The sequence below is a fragment of the Dreissena polymorpha genome, chromosome 15 (assembly GCF_020536995.1).
Source record: "Dreissena polymorpha isolate Duluth1 chromosome 15, UMN_Dpol_1.0, whole genome shotgun sequence".
NCBI classification, from domain to species: Eukaryota; Metazoa; Mollusca; class Bivalvia; order Myida; family Dreissenidae; genus Dreissena; species Dreissena polymorpha.
The window spans coordinates 65,010,157-65,027,557 of record NC_068369.1 but is presented as its reverse complement, the minus strand read 5'-3'; the positions used below and the strand labels follow the sequence as shown (position 1 = coordinate 65,027,557).

At 34.1% G+C, this 17,401-nt stretch overlaps 2 protein-coding genes across 2 annotated transcripts in view; one reads left to right on the top strand and one right to left on the bottom strand.

Moving 5' to 3' along the window:
* Positions 1 to 17,401, top strand: part of LOC127859356 (uncharacterized) — a 181,739-nt gene that overhangs the window by 95,700 nt on the left and 68,638 nt on the right. The window lies entirely within an intron of this gene.
* The window catches only part of LOC127859355 (BTB/POZ domain-containing protein 16-like), a 77,917-nt gene that overhangs the window by 29,870 nt on the left and 30,646 nt on the right, over positions 1 to 17,401 (bottom strand). The window contains exon 6 of the mRNA XM_052396709.1: positions 10,626 to 10,649. Within this exon, the coding sequence (XP_052252669.1) occupies positions 10,626 to 10,649 (24 nt within the window). The remainder of the gene's footprint in view (positions 1 to 10,625; positions 10,650 to 17,401) is intronic.

Sequence of the window (17,401 nt, the reverse complement as noted above, 5' to 3'; positions counted from 1 at the left end):
TTTGTCTTTTTGAAATTCAATATATTGGTCTAAGTCAGTTACACTTTTCTGGATCCTGGGATAACTTTAAAAGTTCTAAGTATTTTTTCATGAAACTTGAAACATGAACAGATGACAATAAGGACATTTTGCACGTCATTTCATGTTGTTTATAATGCAAGAATTCTGGTTGCTATGGCAACAAATATATTTAACAAACTTAAAATAGTGAAGTTTAACAGGTAGGGGACCATATTGCTTTGAAATCTCTTGTTATAGTTTGAATGTAAATAACTCTTTGCTTTAGACATTTTTATGATTTTTTATTCTGTAGAGCACATGTGAGCAGTATACAATGTACCTCATACCAAAAAGGACCCGGAGGCAGTGACTGGTGTTCAATATTCTCAGAAGAAAAGGAAAATGGCAGTGGAAGACTTGGACAAACATTTTTAAAAACTGGCCTCTGTGTTAAGCCTGGCAGTCTGTTGCTGGTGACATGTTTTATTTTGGTTACTTCTTGTATAAAAAAGACCAGTTATTCATTTTGTGAATTGTATTTTGTGTTTGTTTTTTGTCTTAATTTATTTGTTTGTTTTTTAATTTAGGAATTTGAAACTTGGATAATTGAATTAAGTCCATGTTCAACAGTACTGAGCATAGTATAATAAATAACAAGTTTACAACAGTTGTTAATTTGTTATGTATTATTATTAAATATGCTCAGTACTTGAATACTGGCTGTCTGCATGGGAATTTGTTTTCTAGAAAGTTGGTTTCAGACTTAAATATTTAAAGTTAACCTTCGGAACTTTTCTAGAATTGTACTGGAACACATCAACTAGAACTGAACTTCTGTTATCATACTGAAAGTGTTCTAGAATTAATAAGGAACAGTTGTTGAACGTTAAAATTTATGAGAAAAAACTCTAGAACAATTGTGCGTGATGTGTGTGTGTGCATGTAATTGTGTGTGTTTATGAACATATGTGAGAACCCTTGTCAAATAAAAATGCACTTTTTACCAAAACACACATTTAGCGCACTTAAAAGTGCGTTCATTGTGTGTTTTTTGTTAATATGTGCGTTTTCAGTGTTCAAAAGTGCATTTAAGTGCGCTTTTTGTGCGTTTTTTCTATTCAAGTGTGTTATTTTAGTGAAAAAGTGCGTTTTTTGTGTGTTTTCTTCATCTGTAAGTGCGCTTTTGAGTGTAGATGTGAGCAAAATGTGTGTTTTTTATCTAAGAAGTGCGTCTTTTATTTAGGAAGTGCGTTTTTTGTGTGTTTTCTTCATCTGTAAGTGCGCTTTTGAGTGTAGATGTGAGCAAAATGTGTGTTTTTTATCTAAGAAGTGCGTCTTTTATTTAGGAAGTGCGTCTTTTATCTAAGAAGTGTGTTTTAAGGTTTACAGATGTGGGTTTTTTCTCACAAAAGTGCGTTTTTCTATTTTGATGTGCGTCTTTTTTAAGCATAAGTTAGTCTTTTATTTCATAAGTGCGTTTTTATCATATGATCTGTTTTAAAAGGATGTATCTAAAAAGACACATGTTTAACACACTTCTTAAAAAGTGCGTCTTTAACAACCGTTTAGCAAATGTTGTACAGAAATTGAACAAGAAACAAAATTGTTGCAGGCTCTAACAATTTATTTACATCAAATGATTAAACATAGACATATATCTCAGTAACCTGTAATAATATAAGGGGCAGTTTGAATAAATTTACTGGTTGTCCATATTAACCTGTTTAATGTTTACATACTTTATCATACAATTTCAATGCATACCTATTGCTTACGTTTTAATCTCAAACATTTCTAAAAAATTCCACCTAAATCAGACTGTGCGTAACTAATTAAAAATATTGAAAGTGTCAAAAGTATTATGTGGGCTTGATAGTATCAATTATATTTCCTCAACATAAATAAGTATTTGAACTTTCTTATACTGATATTTATACCCTAATACAATTAATGTCTACCACATTGACCATAAACATACATTTTAAAAGGCAATTAAAATAATATTTATACTATTAATATTATTTGCTAAAACCATTCAGCATGTTATATTTAAATATTTACAATTAAATATAATGTGTTAAGGGTGCTGTGTATTATTCAATAAATATTTTGGTGTTGAAATGACTGCCTTATCAGTATTTCTCAAATTATGCAATTTTTGGCTTAGACACAGCATGGTATCAGATAAGAGAATAGCCAGTCCCTATCAGTCCTCCATCTAAGCCTAACTAAGGGGTGTTGATATACTTTTGATTTGTTCAGGCACCATCTATTTGAGAACCGCAGATAGGAAGTTATTTTTTGAAAACAAGCAGCATCAGCAACTGACTTTAAGCTAGAATTAAGACTTATTATTCTAGTGTAAAATGTCTTGAAATACTTTCAGCATGAAGTATTGTGTGATGAAAAAAATGTGTATTTACTACAATGTGTAAATCAACAATAAAGGAGATTAAAAGTGGGTGGTTAAAGACATATAAAGTGATATGGTCTAGTTCAACAACTGCCTGTATTTTTGGAATACTGAAGAACAGTCTGTTGTAACAGGTTCGTATTTTCAATTCTGCATCCCTTTTTTTATTTAGTTTATTGAATTAATTATGATCATTATCAAATTTATGTATTGTCACTGGGAAATGTAAATGGATGAGTAAATGTAATGCAATTTTAAAGAAAAAACAACACCATTTGAATTATTATGGCTGTATTTTATGGTTATTGTCATCTTAAAGTTATTTATACCTATTTTTGGTCATTAATGAACAGATTTTTCCCCCATATTAAATGAAAACTTTTAAATTAAAAGGTTAAACCCCATGGAAAGAATGTGCATCATCGCATCGCCTGCCAAAAAAAGGAGCAAAAGAGAGACTACCTGATGTATGGACTTGAATACCAGGTTTTACCCTGCACAAGCTGGCCGACATGAGGAGAACAGGAGTGGGAAAACCGCGCCCTCTCCTTGACCAAGAAAAGCTGGATTTGTTTAGAGGTAAAACTATACAGGGTACTGGTTATTGCATTTTAAAGGTGTCACACTTCCGACCAGTCCACACAGCAAAATGAGACCACGTATCTTGGTACATTTTCGAACAGTATTTTGTATCAAACGTATTTATTTATGAAAAGCGTTAAGTCACATGTGATCAGGGGTTTAAAATTGCAAAATAAACAACCAAAAACAACAAGCAAACAAACTAGTTTTGATTTAAATTTATAATTTTTATAGCAACAAGATTACCATAACAGCAATATTCAACACTTACATTATAAAATATCTTTCAGGACCTGATCAAATGAAAATATGCACGAGACGCATCGCGCAAAGGCCATGACAGTATAATAGTTGCAAAGAAGTTTGACCGGCTGGTGGCAGACTTGGAGAGAAAGATGAGAGCTGCACTCCGCTGCCTCAAAGAAATGCTGAAAGGCCTTGATTGATATGCATCTTTCTTATGTATATAGCTGTTCGTGTGTATATACTGTACATGTTATTATAGTATGCTATTATTTTTTGTTTATTTATAATCAAATTATCTTTATATTTATTTCATCAAATTGCCATTGATATTTAATTACTCATGTATGTTAAAAAATGTTGGTGTACATTAAAGTATAAAATTGAATTATCTTGTAATTATTAAAATACACAAATATATATGTTTATATAATTATTGGTTTTTATTGCATATCTGAATTAAAAAAATCTTTTAACAGCATATAATTGAATCAACTGTTAAGGCAAAAGATGCACCTTTAACGCACAAGTGTGCTTTTTGTGAGTGCGTTTTTTGCTGCCATTCATGTGCGTAAATTGTGCGTTTTGTGTGGGTTATAACTGCGCTTAACGTGCGTTAAATGTGCGCTTTTTTATTTAAAAAGCGCACATTTAACGCACATAAAAGCGCACATTTAACACACATGTGCGCTTTTATGTGGGTTATAACTGCGCTTTTCGTGAGTTAAATGTGCGCTTTTTAAATAAAAAAGCGCACATTTAACTCACAAAAAGCGCACATTTAACGCACTTAAAAGCACACATTTTACACACATAAATGGCAGTCAAAAACGCACTTATAAAAAGCGCACGTTTAACGCACATAAAAGCGCACTTTAACACACATGTGCGCTTTTATGTGGGTTATAACTGCGCTTTTTGTGAGTTAAATGTGCGCTTTTTAAATAAAAAAAGCGCACATTTAACTCACAAAAAGCGCACATTTTACTCACAAAAAGCGCACATTTACACACTTAAAAGCGCACATTTTACACACATATATGGTAGTCAAAAACGCACTTATATAAAAAGCGCACGTTTAACACACATTTAACGCACATAAAAGCGCACATTGAACACACTTATAAAAAGCACACGTTTAACGCACATAAAGCGCACATTTATCCACAAAAAGCGCACATTTTCTTGTTTGTTTGTTTTGTTAAAAACTCACTCGGTAAGAAAAAGCGCACAAAAAACGCAGTGCCAATACCGCCACGTTTAACGCACGCAAAACGTACGTAAAACGTACATTTCACACACTTTTTTGAGAAGGGAAAGGAAGTATACTTGTCATAAGAGAAATGTAAAATTCTACTTCTATGTTTTATATTGTGCCTTTAATAAGTTTTTCTTTTCTCACCTGTATATGCGTGCATGTTTATGGATGTGTTTTTGAATGTGTGCATGCATGCCTGTGGTTAAGAGAGTTGGTACTTTATGAAAATGTAAAACCACTCATTTTTGAATATGTACTGTGACTGCATGTGTGTGGTTAATGATTGATGCCAGATCTTGTTCTTGTTTAACTGCTATGATGAAACCTTTAGTTACATTCACATTTGTTTTTCAAAATCAATAAAATGCCTTTGATCTATAATCTGTTTTTTTTCTATTTTATTCCAGCTTGTTATTAAATTCCATAGCTTTTCACGGAATTCCACGGCATTCTATGGAATTCCATGGCATTCCATGGAATTCCACGGCATTCCATGGAATTCCACGGCGTTCCATGGAATTCCACGGCGTTCCATGGAATTCCACGGCATTCTATGGAATTCCACGGCATTCTATGAAATTCCACGGCATAATATGGAATTCCACGGCATATATGGAATGCCACGGAATTCTATGGAATTCCACGGCATTTTATGGAATTCCATCCCATATCAAGTCCTCCTTCTGTTTTTTTTTTTACTTTTCCATTGATTGCATGGAATCGGATGGAAAGTTAGTGCCAATACTCCACGGAATTCCATCTAACGATTTCCATAGAATTCCATATGATTCCACGGCAGATCTACAGACGGGAAGTGCCAAACATGGTTTGAAATTGGTTGGTAAAAAATGAGATCGCTAATTGTCAATATAAATAATAACTGATGAACATTGCGACAAAAGGAGTTCTATCTCCGTGTATTGTGGTGTTTGCAAATTATATATATATATGTATATTGGGGCAAGGAAAATGCAAGTCAGATGTAATTTCCGTCCTGTTATCTACACAAACTTGAAGACATTGGCAGTCCACGCAGAAATATCATTTCCTCGGTTTAACAATAATTGGAAATTACTTATAAAACCAATAAGCAGATAACGTTAATCAATCCACACTTAAATTAGTTTGATAACACAGTTTGTTGACAGGATTCATTAATCATCTCTTTTACCAAACCAATTAGCGGATTAGACTTATAAGTTCAACAAGGTGCATGACGGGCTTAACCTATCACCTTGAATCGGGTGCTGATTGTCCGGGTTAACAATTAAATCGGGTGCCAATTGTCCTGGTTGACAAATTTACAAGGTGCAGACTGACTGTCCGGGTATGCAAAAAACACAGGGTGGCAATTGTCCGGATGCTGTTTGTCCGGATACCAGAACAAGCATCACTTTACAAACGTCAGGGCAAATTTGCCATGTCTGGATGGACGGACAAAACATAAAAAAGGACTAAAATTAGGACATAATTATATGGCATGCATTCCCTGATGACATTAGTCCAAGCAACTTGTGTGATACAAGGACTTCACTTCATAAATATTGAATGTTGTTGTTTTTTCCCATTGGGCTTTTTTTCATTTGGACAACCAAGCAATTTTATTAATATTTATTTATTATAATTTATTCCATTTGGGTGCCGTTTCTTATGAAAACAAAGCAAGTTTATCAATATTTAATGATATGAAATGAAAAATTTATTCCAATTGTGCTCTGTTTCTAAGGACAACCAAGATATTTTATATATATATTGTTGGGAGCCGTCTGTGGTGTATTCTTGTCAGGAATATTTCAATATTACTAATGTGTATTTACGTTTACTTATTAAAATGAGGAAAACAAGTCAGTTTCAAACTTCATTAACTTTTTATTCTTTAACGGCGAAATTCATAGACGTTATAATTTGCCAAGCACAAGGTATACATTAACAGTGCAACTTTCTTCAAGTTTCAAATACATAACACAGTGCGATAACTTCTCAGAAATAAGTCATATATTTAAACAACTCTCTCACGCTAGTGTCCAACACTCATTCTAAACAAGAGTTTAAGTTTTAAATAAATACGCAATCCTAAATATGTTATTATAGTATATCTTTTAAATTTCTCTTTTATATAGTTACATTAGTTCAATGAATTCAGTTTATATTAAGTTTTTCTTACAAGATGTTATGCCCTTGATGTTACGGCTTGACTGAATTAAATGACAAAGTTCCTGGACCCTTATATACTTGAGCGACCCAAAAAGTTGGTCGATGCCCCAAAAAAAGTGGGTCAGTGACCTAAAAAGTTGGTCATCGTGACGTCGATTGACCATAAACGCTCAAAATGACTTCACACAAAAATACACCACCATATTGGATTTTGAACAGAAATTTATGTAAAACAAACTATGGACGCTTAGAAAGATGGATACACCACTTTAAATAAGTACAAAACAGAGATTTCATCATATCTAAAAATAACCTGCTTCATGCTTAGTTGAGTCGCTGCCAGAAATAACTAAAATTCAACCACATTCAACATGACAAGATGGCTGCGACTAGATCAGAAATGTCTGTGATCTGACAATAACATACGAACAAGAGCACCGCTGGTGATAAGGGCCAAACATGGTTTGAAATTGGTTGGTAAAAAATGAGATCGCTAATTGTCAATATAAATAATAACTGATGAACATTGCGACAAAAGGAGTTCTATCTGCATGTATTGTGGTGTTTGCAAATTATATATATATATGTATATTGGGGCAAGGAAAATGCAAGCCAGATGTAATTTCCGTCCTGTTATCTACACAAACTTGAAGACATTGGCAGTCCACGCAGAAATATCATTTCCTCGGTTTAACAATAATTGGAAATTACTTATAAAACCAATAAGCAGATAACGTTAATCAATCCACACTTAAATTAGTTTGATAACACAGTTTGTTGACAGGATTCATTAATCATCTCTTTTACCAAACCAATTAGCAAATTAGACTTATAAGTTCAACAAGGTGCTGACGGGCTTAACCGATCACCTTGAATCGGGTGCTGATTGTCCGGGTTAACAATTAAATCGGGTGCCAATTGTCCTGGTCAACAAATTTACAAGGTGCAGACTGACTGTCCGGGTATGCAAAAAACACAGGGTGGCAATTGTCCGGATGCTGTTTGTCCGGATACCAGAACAAGCATCACTTTACAAACGTCAGGGCAAATTTGCCATGTCTGGATGGAGGGACAAAACATAAAAAAGGACTAAAATTAGGACATAATTATATGGCATGCATTCCCTGATGACATTAGTCCAAGCAACTTGTGTGATACAATGACTTCACTTCATAAATATTGAATGTTGTTGTTTTTTCCCATTGGGCTTTTTTTCATTTGGACAACCAAGCAATTTTATTAATATTTATTTATTATAATTTATTCCATTTTGGTGCCGTTTCTTATGAAAACAAAGCAAGTTTATCAATATTTAATGATATGAAATGAAAAATTTATTCCAATTGTGCTCTGTTTCTAAGGACAACCAAGATATTTTATATATATATTGTTGGGAGCCGTCTGTGGTGTATTCTTGTCAGGAATATTTCAATATTACTAATGTGTATTTACGTTTACTTATTAAAATGAGGAAAACAAGTCAGTTTCAAACTTCATTAACTTTTTATTCTTTAACGGCGAAATTCATAGAAGTTATAATTTGCCAAGCACAAGGTATACATTAACAGTGCAACTTTCTTCAAGTTTCAAATACATAACACAGTGCGATAACTTCTCAGAAATAAGTCATATATTTAAACAACTCTCTCACGCTAGTGTCCAACACTCATTCTAAACAAGAGTTTAAGTTTTAAATAAATACGCAATCCTAAATATGTTATTATAGTATATCTTTTAAATTTCTCTTTTATATAGTTACATTAGTTCAATGAATTCAGTTTATATTAAGTTTTTCTTACAAGTTTTGGAATATTTAATAAACGATGTTATGCCCTTGATGTTACGGCTTGACTGAATTAAATGACAAAGTTCCTGGACCCTTATATACTTGAGCGACCCAAAAAGTTGGTCGATGACCAGTTTTTATGGCCCGACCAAGAATTCTTGGTCGCCTGCCCCAAAAAAAGTGGGTCAGTGACCTAAAAAGTTGGTCATCGTGACGTCGATTGACCATAAAAATGGTCATGAACGCTCAAAATGACTTCACACAAAAATACACCGCCATATTGGATTTTGAACAGAAATTTATGTAAAACAAACTATGGACGCTTAGAAAGATGGATACACCACTTTAAATAAGTACAAAACAGAGATTTCATCATATCTAAAAATAACCTGCTTCATGCTTAGTTGAGTCGCTGCCAGAAATAACTAAAATTCAACCACATTCAACATGACAAGATGGCTGCGACTAGATCAGAAATGTCTGTGATCTGACAATAACATACGAACAAGAGCACCGCCTTGCGGGTGCAGACCGCTCATCTATTTTTCTTTTTAAAGGTGAAGGGACCTATCTCAATTTTAATCACAAAGGAGGGAGGGGTGGAGTGGAGGGGGGTGTATAGTGTGTTCATTTATTACATTATCTTCCAAAAATGCAAAAAAAATACAAAAAAAATATATTTTTGTTTTTGGGGGGGGGTTTCTTGGGTGGGATGGTTGGACGGTATTTCAAAAATAAAATTAAAAAAAAAATATTTGTGTTTTTTAACCATGTTTCAAAAAAAAAAAGTGTTTTTTTTTAACCATGTTTACCATTCGGGGGATTCGGGGGGGGGGGGGGGGGGGGGGGGGGGGGGGGGGGGGGCGTGGGGGTGGAGTCTATTGTGGTTTGTCAGGTAAGAGTTGTTTTGTCAAAGTATCAATCAAATCTAATCATAAATAAATAAGTTATGGCAATTTTAGCAAAATTTAATAATTTGACCTTGAGAGTCAAGGTCATTCAAAGGTCAAGGTAAAATTCAACTTGCCAGGTACAGTACTCATATGATAGCATGAAATTATTTGAAGTTTGAAAGCAATAGCCTTGATACTTTAGAAGTAAAGTTGATCTAAACACAAAATTTAACCATATATTCAAAGTTATTAAGTCAAAAAAGGGCAAAATTGCGTAAAAATGACAACCAGAGTTATGCAACTTGTCCTTTACTGTCCCCATATGATAGTTTGTGAGTGTTCCAAGTATGATAGCAATATCTATGATACTTTAGGGGTGAAGTGGACCAAAACACAAAACTTAACCAAATTTTCAATTTTCTAAGTATAAAGGGCCCATAATTCCATCAAAATGCCAGTCAGAGTTACATAACTTTGCCTGCACAGTCCCCTCACGATAGTAAGTAAGTGTTGCAAGTATGAAAGCAATAGCTTTAATACTTTAGGAATAAAGTGGACCTAAACACAAAACTTAACCAAATTTTCAATTTTCTAAGGATAAAAAGAGCACATAATTCTGTCAAAATACCAGTCAGAGTTACATAACTTTGCCTGCACAGTCCCCTTATGATAGTTAGTAAGTGTTGCAAGTATGAAAGCAATAGCTTTGATACTTAAGGAATAAAATGGACCTAAACACAAAACTTTACCAAAATTTTCAAAACTTTTCATAAAAATTTGACAATTCATCACTCCGCTTCAATGTGGGTTCATACAATAGCTGTAAAACACACACCATTTCAAAAAGCACAATCAAAATATACAGGCTCTAAGCATTCTATAAAAGTGGCAGCAAGCATAGTTAAAACATGTAAATGGAATGGCATTACAACAATTTCCCTATTTTCAACAGGAATAATTAAATACAGTACATATTCACTGATGCTCAATTCTGCTCAATTCCTATCAGATTTAATTACTGAACGACAATGCATCCAAGACTTCACTACTGAGGATTACACGAAAAAACATTTGTCTCATTTTGGGCTATTTATGTCAAATACAAGCTGAGAGAAGTAACGTGGTAGATTCCATCACATCCAGGGTTTCACCGCTATAAGGCGTATTAAGTAGTCAACATTTGCCGTGGAATAAAAATTGGATAGTCATGAATAACATCTATTAATTTACACACAAAGCTCTTCCAAATCCAGACTAGCAATTACCATAACTATCTACGCCACAGTGCAAGCTTACCATATTTTATGGACTTTTCCACATCTTTTAAATAGACAAAAATGGCTATAATGACAAAATGACTACAACTAATGACAGAACATTTTGTTATAGGCATAGCAAACTTTTTTAAAAAGACATTTATCTTCTAAAATAAATTGACAACAACAGCACCAGGCGCGCAAGATACCCGAAATTAAGCCTCATTAAATTGACATATTCACATGATGATTAATGGCTGTTTTCAAATTTGTCAAAAATGATAAAAGCGCATTTTGTAATAAATAGATACCAAGAGACCAAACTATAATTACTTGAGATAAGTTCTTGTGTATTCTTCGGTTTACAATAATATAAGGTAGAGGTAAGTCTGAGAAACAGCACAGACAGTCCGGCCGGCCGGCCGAAAAAACGGACGGACGGACGGACGGTCGGACGGACGGACAGACGGACGGACAGACAGACAGACAGACAGACAGACAGACAGACAGACAAGACAGACAGACAAGACAGACAAGACAGACAAGACAGACAAGACAGACAGACAGACAGACAGACAGACAGACAAGACAGACAGACAGACAGACAGACAGACAAGACAGACAGACAGGCCAAAAACAATATACCCCCGATCATTCGATCCGGGGGCATAAAAAAGTGAACATAAAAGAGTACATGAGTGATTGATTTGTTAACTTCACAACAGATCATCAGAGATAGTTTGTTTGACTTTAGGAAAAAATTACTTTCCCTGATGTATTTGGTAAACCAATTTGGCAATATTCAGTGCCCTTATTCAGTGCCCAATTCAAAAATGTAAAGAGAAAAACAGGTAAACACATTTCCATGATGGTTAAATACATCATATCTGAGTGGTGACCTAGAGATAATCAGAAATAGTGATTTGGGTGAATTACATTTAAACTAGCACTTGCTTTCACTTGCACTTGCACTTGCTTGCAAAGTGATTCATTCTTGCGTAATTGAATTTAATGGTAAAAGGAAATTACTCAGCTTTATTATTTGTATTGTGACTTTTATGAGTATTGATGTCAAATAATATGTAATGATAACAACAGAGCCACAATGGCCCTCAATAATTACGCCCTCACCTGGGTTCAAAGACAGAAATCCTCAAGACTTGACCTGGGGATCTAGTTTTTGACCCGACATGACCCAGATTCAAACATGGCCTTCATAAGCAAACTATACATTCCAAGTCTAATTAAAAAGTGAGTCATTAATGTGGCCTCTAGAATGGAACCAAGTTTTTTTCTTAAGATTTGACCTGTTGACCCAGTTTTGGGATGCACCTGATGCAGATTCAAACTGCCATGATTCCGTGATAAATGCACTTAAGTAGTAAGCAAAAAAGTCGCGAAATTCTGATGTGTAAAATTTCTGTATTCAAAAGGTGTTGTTTCAGGATTTACAACTGTTATATGTAAAGGTTCTGTTATTTTACATAATAATTATTTTTCAATGAATTGTTCCTGAGAATTACTAAAAGAAAACAATTACGATCTTTAGTATCAGTACAAAAGGTAACTTTTTAAAGTTTATCATCTGTTTTCACATAGCAAAGTACATTAACCCTTTGCATGCTGGGAAATTTGTAGTCTGCTAAAATGTTGTCTGCTGAATTTCTTAAATAAGCATTTTTTTCGATTTTTTTTTCAAACAATACTTTCAGAGTAGCAAACAGTTTGGATCCTGATCAGACGCCACGTTTTGTGGCGTCTGATCAGGATCCAAACTGTTTGCAAAGGCCGTTAAAATTTGGTTACAGCACTGAAAGAGTTAAAAGTCCTATGAATCCAAAAGCATACTTTCCAAGCATTATCTCCCAACTAATGTCATGTTAATTTTTATGGTAGAATTTATACCATCAAAGTCCATTTTCCATCTGAAAGTGATGGCATATAAAGCCTACATTTCTAATAAAAATGTACAATTCTGACATTAATTGTGATGAACTTAATTACCTGAAAAATGGAAATTTTATGTAAGACATCAGCATGATCATTTTTTGTTTCCAGTTTCAAAATAGTCTTTGCTCAGAACAGTTCTATAATTATCTTTACTTGGAAGATAAACTAACAGGGCATAGAGTATCAAATGATTATAAATACTGAATGTGTTAAAGGGACCTTTTCACAGACTTTGGCATGTTTTGAAGTTTGTCATTAAATGCTTTATAATGATAAAAGTAAACATTGGATCTAAAAAGCTCCAGCAAATAACAAACAAGAATAACATTAAAGACACTTTTTTAAGTAACCCTCAACTGGGCTCCAACCACTGATCCCTGGAGCCCTGGAGTAAAAGCCAATTGTTTAGACCACTTGGCCATCCGTGCTCATGCAATGAGTGCCGTATTTTAGACTTTATATAAGCTATAATCGTGGAATCACAAAATATAATGACAACAACAGAACTCTCCAAATTATTCAATCGTTTTGCGTTGCAACACTTGAAAATTTTCAGGTTTTTAAATCGTCAAAAGATGCATATAATAGATATTTTAAAGCATGGTAAATGTTCAGTATTACTGTTTCCTCACAAATATCATAATTAAAATGATAATTTGCAAATTTGAAACAATTTTTTTTATTTTTGTCAATTTACCAAAATATGAAAAGGCCCCTTTAATACCAAGAGCTGTTTCCGAGAGATCAAGCTTGACTACTCTTCTGCATTGATCGTGTCATGTGCATTTCATGTCTCCTCATACATTGACCGCACTGACATATTAAAGTTAAACATCTGCTGTAGTTTTATTTTAATATAGTGTAAACATAATAAAGCTCAAAATATACAACTTAAAACAAGAAATGTGACCATACCAATAAATCAGATATTCAAATTTTAATTTCATTTAAAATCAAGGTCTTTAAGGTCTTTAAATGTAGTGCTTCTTACTTAATAAAAGTACAGCACAATAACTTCTGTATTTTTATTTTTAGTAACAACAACCTGGACCAAATGTAATCCCACCCTTACATTGACACCAACAACAAAATAACAGCACAATGCTTGCATCTGAAGTAAGGTTATTGAGTGGACACTCTTTTTCAATATTTAACCCTTTATCACTTAGATACGTATTTTCACGCAATAGTAGTCACATGGAAAGTTATATTTAATTAAAAACCTTTATTACTAAATTTAAGTTTTAAAGGTGTCATTTCCAACCCTTAATTACTGATGAGCAGCAAACAGCCTAAAACCTGAACAGACTGCGAGTTACTCATAGCCATTTTCACTTTGCTTCTAAGTGGGAAAGAGTTAATTACAGGGACCCCAAACTCACTGGCCCCCAATAGAAACCCTCCTTAGATCACCTGTTTACCTACCTACGCATAAGATTTAAGCAACATATCTCTATCCTAATTGAAGTTATTGAGCAGGAACTTAAGACATACTGTAAGCAACAATCACCTTGACCCCACATAACAAACCCCCATGCTAAGTTTGTATGCCACCGAGAGATGGGAGTGTTTAATGCCCCCAAACGTTGAACTTCATTTCATAATTACACAAAGTACAATAAGGGACATAATTCTGCAAAATTTCAGGTCAAAATAATGGGCCTTATTCAGTGACCTTGAGCAATCATCCAGAAAGGCATGTATGCACTTTCTATTTATTATCTGTAGTGGTTATAGAGAAATGTGCTTGTTTCAAACTTAAAACTTCAACCTAAATTTTAACTGAATTTCACGCTAACATTACCCTGACTTTTCTTAGAACAAATGCGGCAACAATTATGCTGAATGGTACTGGGTGCAGATCAGTGACAACATTATAAGACACCTTAGTTATTGCCAGACATTGCAAGTTTGAGTAACATGTGTCTGATGGCTTAGGTGAACTCTAAATGGTCCATGCAGTTTCTATTTAATGTGTTAAAAGGCTTGTATCTGAAAGGTCTAGTCCACAAAGTACAGAATAATGTGCTGAAAAATAATAGTGATAATTGGGTAAAGAGGAAGCCTAACAATACAAATGATGGACATTTCAAATTTTCAAACTAGTCTTACATGACAGTGAAAATAATAAAATGAAGCCAATAAAAGTCTACAATACACCTACTTGTAAGATTTGTGACTGTGCTTGATTTATATCAAAGGGACACAACTCAACATCCTACCATTTACATGGATAATTAAGTAAAAGGTAATGTCAGTGCATTGTACATCAAAATTGTTCTTTGTTTCAACAATTACAAAGACATGCAGTTATATTATCTGAATGCACAGCAATAAAACTATCATAACTTATTTTCTAGACAGGCTGTTGAGTATAAAACAGATTTAATTTCTTTCTCTCATGGCTTTCGTGGTAACAGCTGAGCAACAAGAAAAAATTCTAAACTGTATGAAAAAAGTAAGGAAAAGAAACACCTGTTAACATAGCAGAATTGTTTCTAAAAACAGACTTTCAGGAAAATCAAAGAATAACCTCCAGTGCAATGTATTGAGTTCAGTGCGTTTATACCAGTGGAAGACATATACTATACCAATTTTCTTGTAAAATTATGATAAAAAAGTGATAATTCAAAACTAACATATCCATGGTTTCATTTGAATATCTTACTGAAAATATGGTTTTCTTAGGAAAAAACAGTATAATAGCAGTCTGTGCGAAAAACTTGTTTAGACTGCAGTCCTAAGGACTATGACCCATGGAGAATTGTATAGCCTGAATGATTGCTTTATAGTCTGATATACAAACTTCATCATTTCTTATATCTTTGCTTAAGTTCATCAATAAATAATTAAAAGATATGTACGCAAGTCGTTCCAACGAGTTTTGTTCATGGGCACAGGGGCAAAGACCACAGACAGCAAAGAACATTTTAGATACTTTACTCTGCCATGTTTTATTCATAACTTTATTCATAATTGTCATTCTAACAAGAAACCGTCGGAGACGGGTGATGCTCCCCAAAGTTTTTTTTTGTCACAATATTGCACTATATATTCAGATAAAAGGAAACATCTTGAGGGCACAGTAGTTGGGGAGACAAGAATTTTTTTAATAGACATTTCAAAGGGCCATAACTCTGTGAAAAATCATCCGACCAGAACCCGCTGATAATATGCACATCTCCTCTTGGTAGTGAAGCTTCTCATAAAGTATCATTGAATTCCGGTCATTAGTTGCTGAGAAATAGCCCGGACAAGAATTGCACTATTTGTACAGTAAATGGAAAATTTCAAAGGGCCATAACTCTGTGAAAAATCATCCGACCAGAACCCGCTGATAATATGCACATCTCCTCTTTGTAGCAAAGCTTCCCATAAAGTTTCATTGAATTCTGGTCATTAGTTGCTGAGAAATAGCCTGGACAAGAATTGCACTATATGTACAGTTAATGGAAAATTTCAAAGGGCCATAACTCTGTAAAAAAATCATCCGGCCAGAACCTGCTGATAATATGCACATCTCCTCTTGGTAGTGCAGCTTCCCATAAAGTTTCATTAAATTCCGATCATTAGTTGCTGAGAAATTGCCCGGACAAGAATTTCACTATATGTACAGTTAATGGAAAATTTCAAAGGGCCATAACTCTGTGAAAAATCATCCAACCAGAACCCGCTGATAATATACACATCTCCTCTTGGTAGTGAAGTTTTCCATAAAGTTTCATTGAATTCCGGTTATTAGTTGCTGAGAAATAGCCGGGACAAGAATTGCACTATATGTACAGTTAATTGAAAATTTCAAAGGGCCATAACTCTGTGAAAAATCATCCGACCAGAACCCACTGATAATATGCACATCTTCTCTTGGTAGTGAAGCTTCCCATAAAGTTTCATTGAATTCCGGTCTTTAGTTGCTGAGAAATAGCCCGGACAAAAATTTTACACGGACGGACACACGGACGCACAGACGCACAGACACACGGACACACGGACGGACACACGGAGGGACAGAGGAAGCAGCGACTATATGCTCCCCCCAAAATAAATTTTGGGGGAGCATCATAAAGAAAAAGACAAAAGTATTTGAGACTAAGTGTAAAAATGAAAATACACTGTATGTTTAGTTTCTCTTCAGTGCCCTATGTTGTAATTAATAACACACGTGGCAAGAAAAGAAACTAACAGACTATAAGTATTGACACTGACCAATTCACATCTGCAGCAGAAACGCATTTCACACTTCTTCTGCAGTGCTTTCTACAGTTTATTGATTGTTAATAATACAGTAGCTTAACCATGTACTTGGAAAATAAATAACTGATAATTAAACTGATATTAGACTGACTCCTATTCAAAAATATAAACGAAGTAATACACTTATTTTTTACCCACTGCCATTACATTTCAATTTTTACTATGCTTATTAACTAATACATCATTTGTAGTAATGAATGTTCCATGCCATTAGCAATAGTCACCTTTAACAAATCTCCAATGTACCATAAATTTTAATGTACCATAAATTTTGATGTTTTGATGTCATGCATAAACACATGGACTCCTCATCCAACTGTCATTAATCTGCTCTTGGCACCATTGTCAATAAAAACACCCTGATGCCCAATTAAACCTCATTTAACACCAACACTTTAATACATGAATGTCATTGCATACACCTAGCTCTAAATGTGCTTTAACTACCTGGCTGACATTTGGTCTGCAATAATTGTTGTGTAATAATTTTCCTGAATAAAGTGCTAGCTGGCCCACATTGCATTACTGTTAAATGATTCAGTATAGTGAAACCATGTTTAAAGCTTTTTTGTTACAAAGAAATGGAAGTTAAGTGCAGCTGGTAGTTTGTAG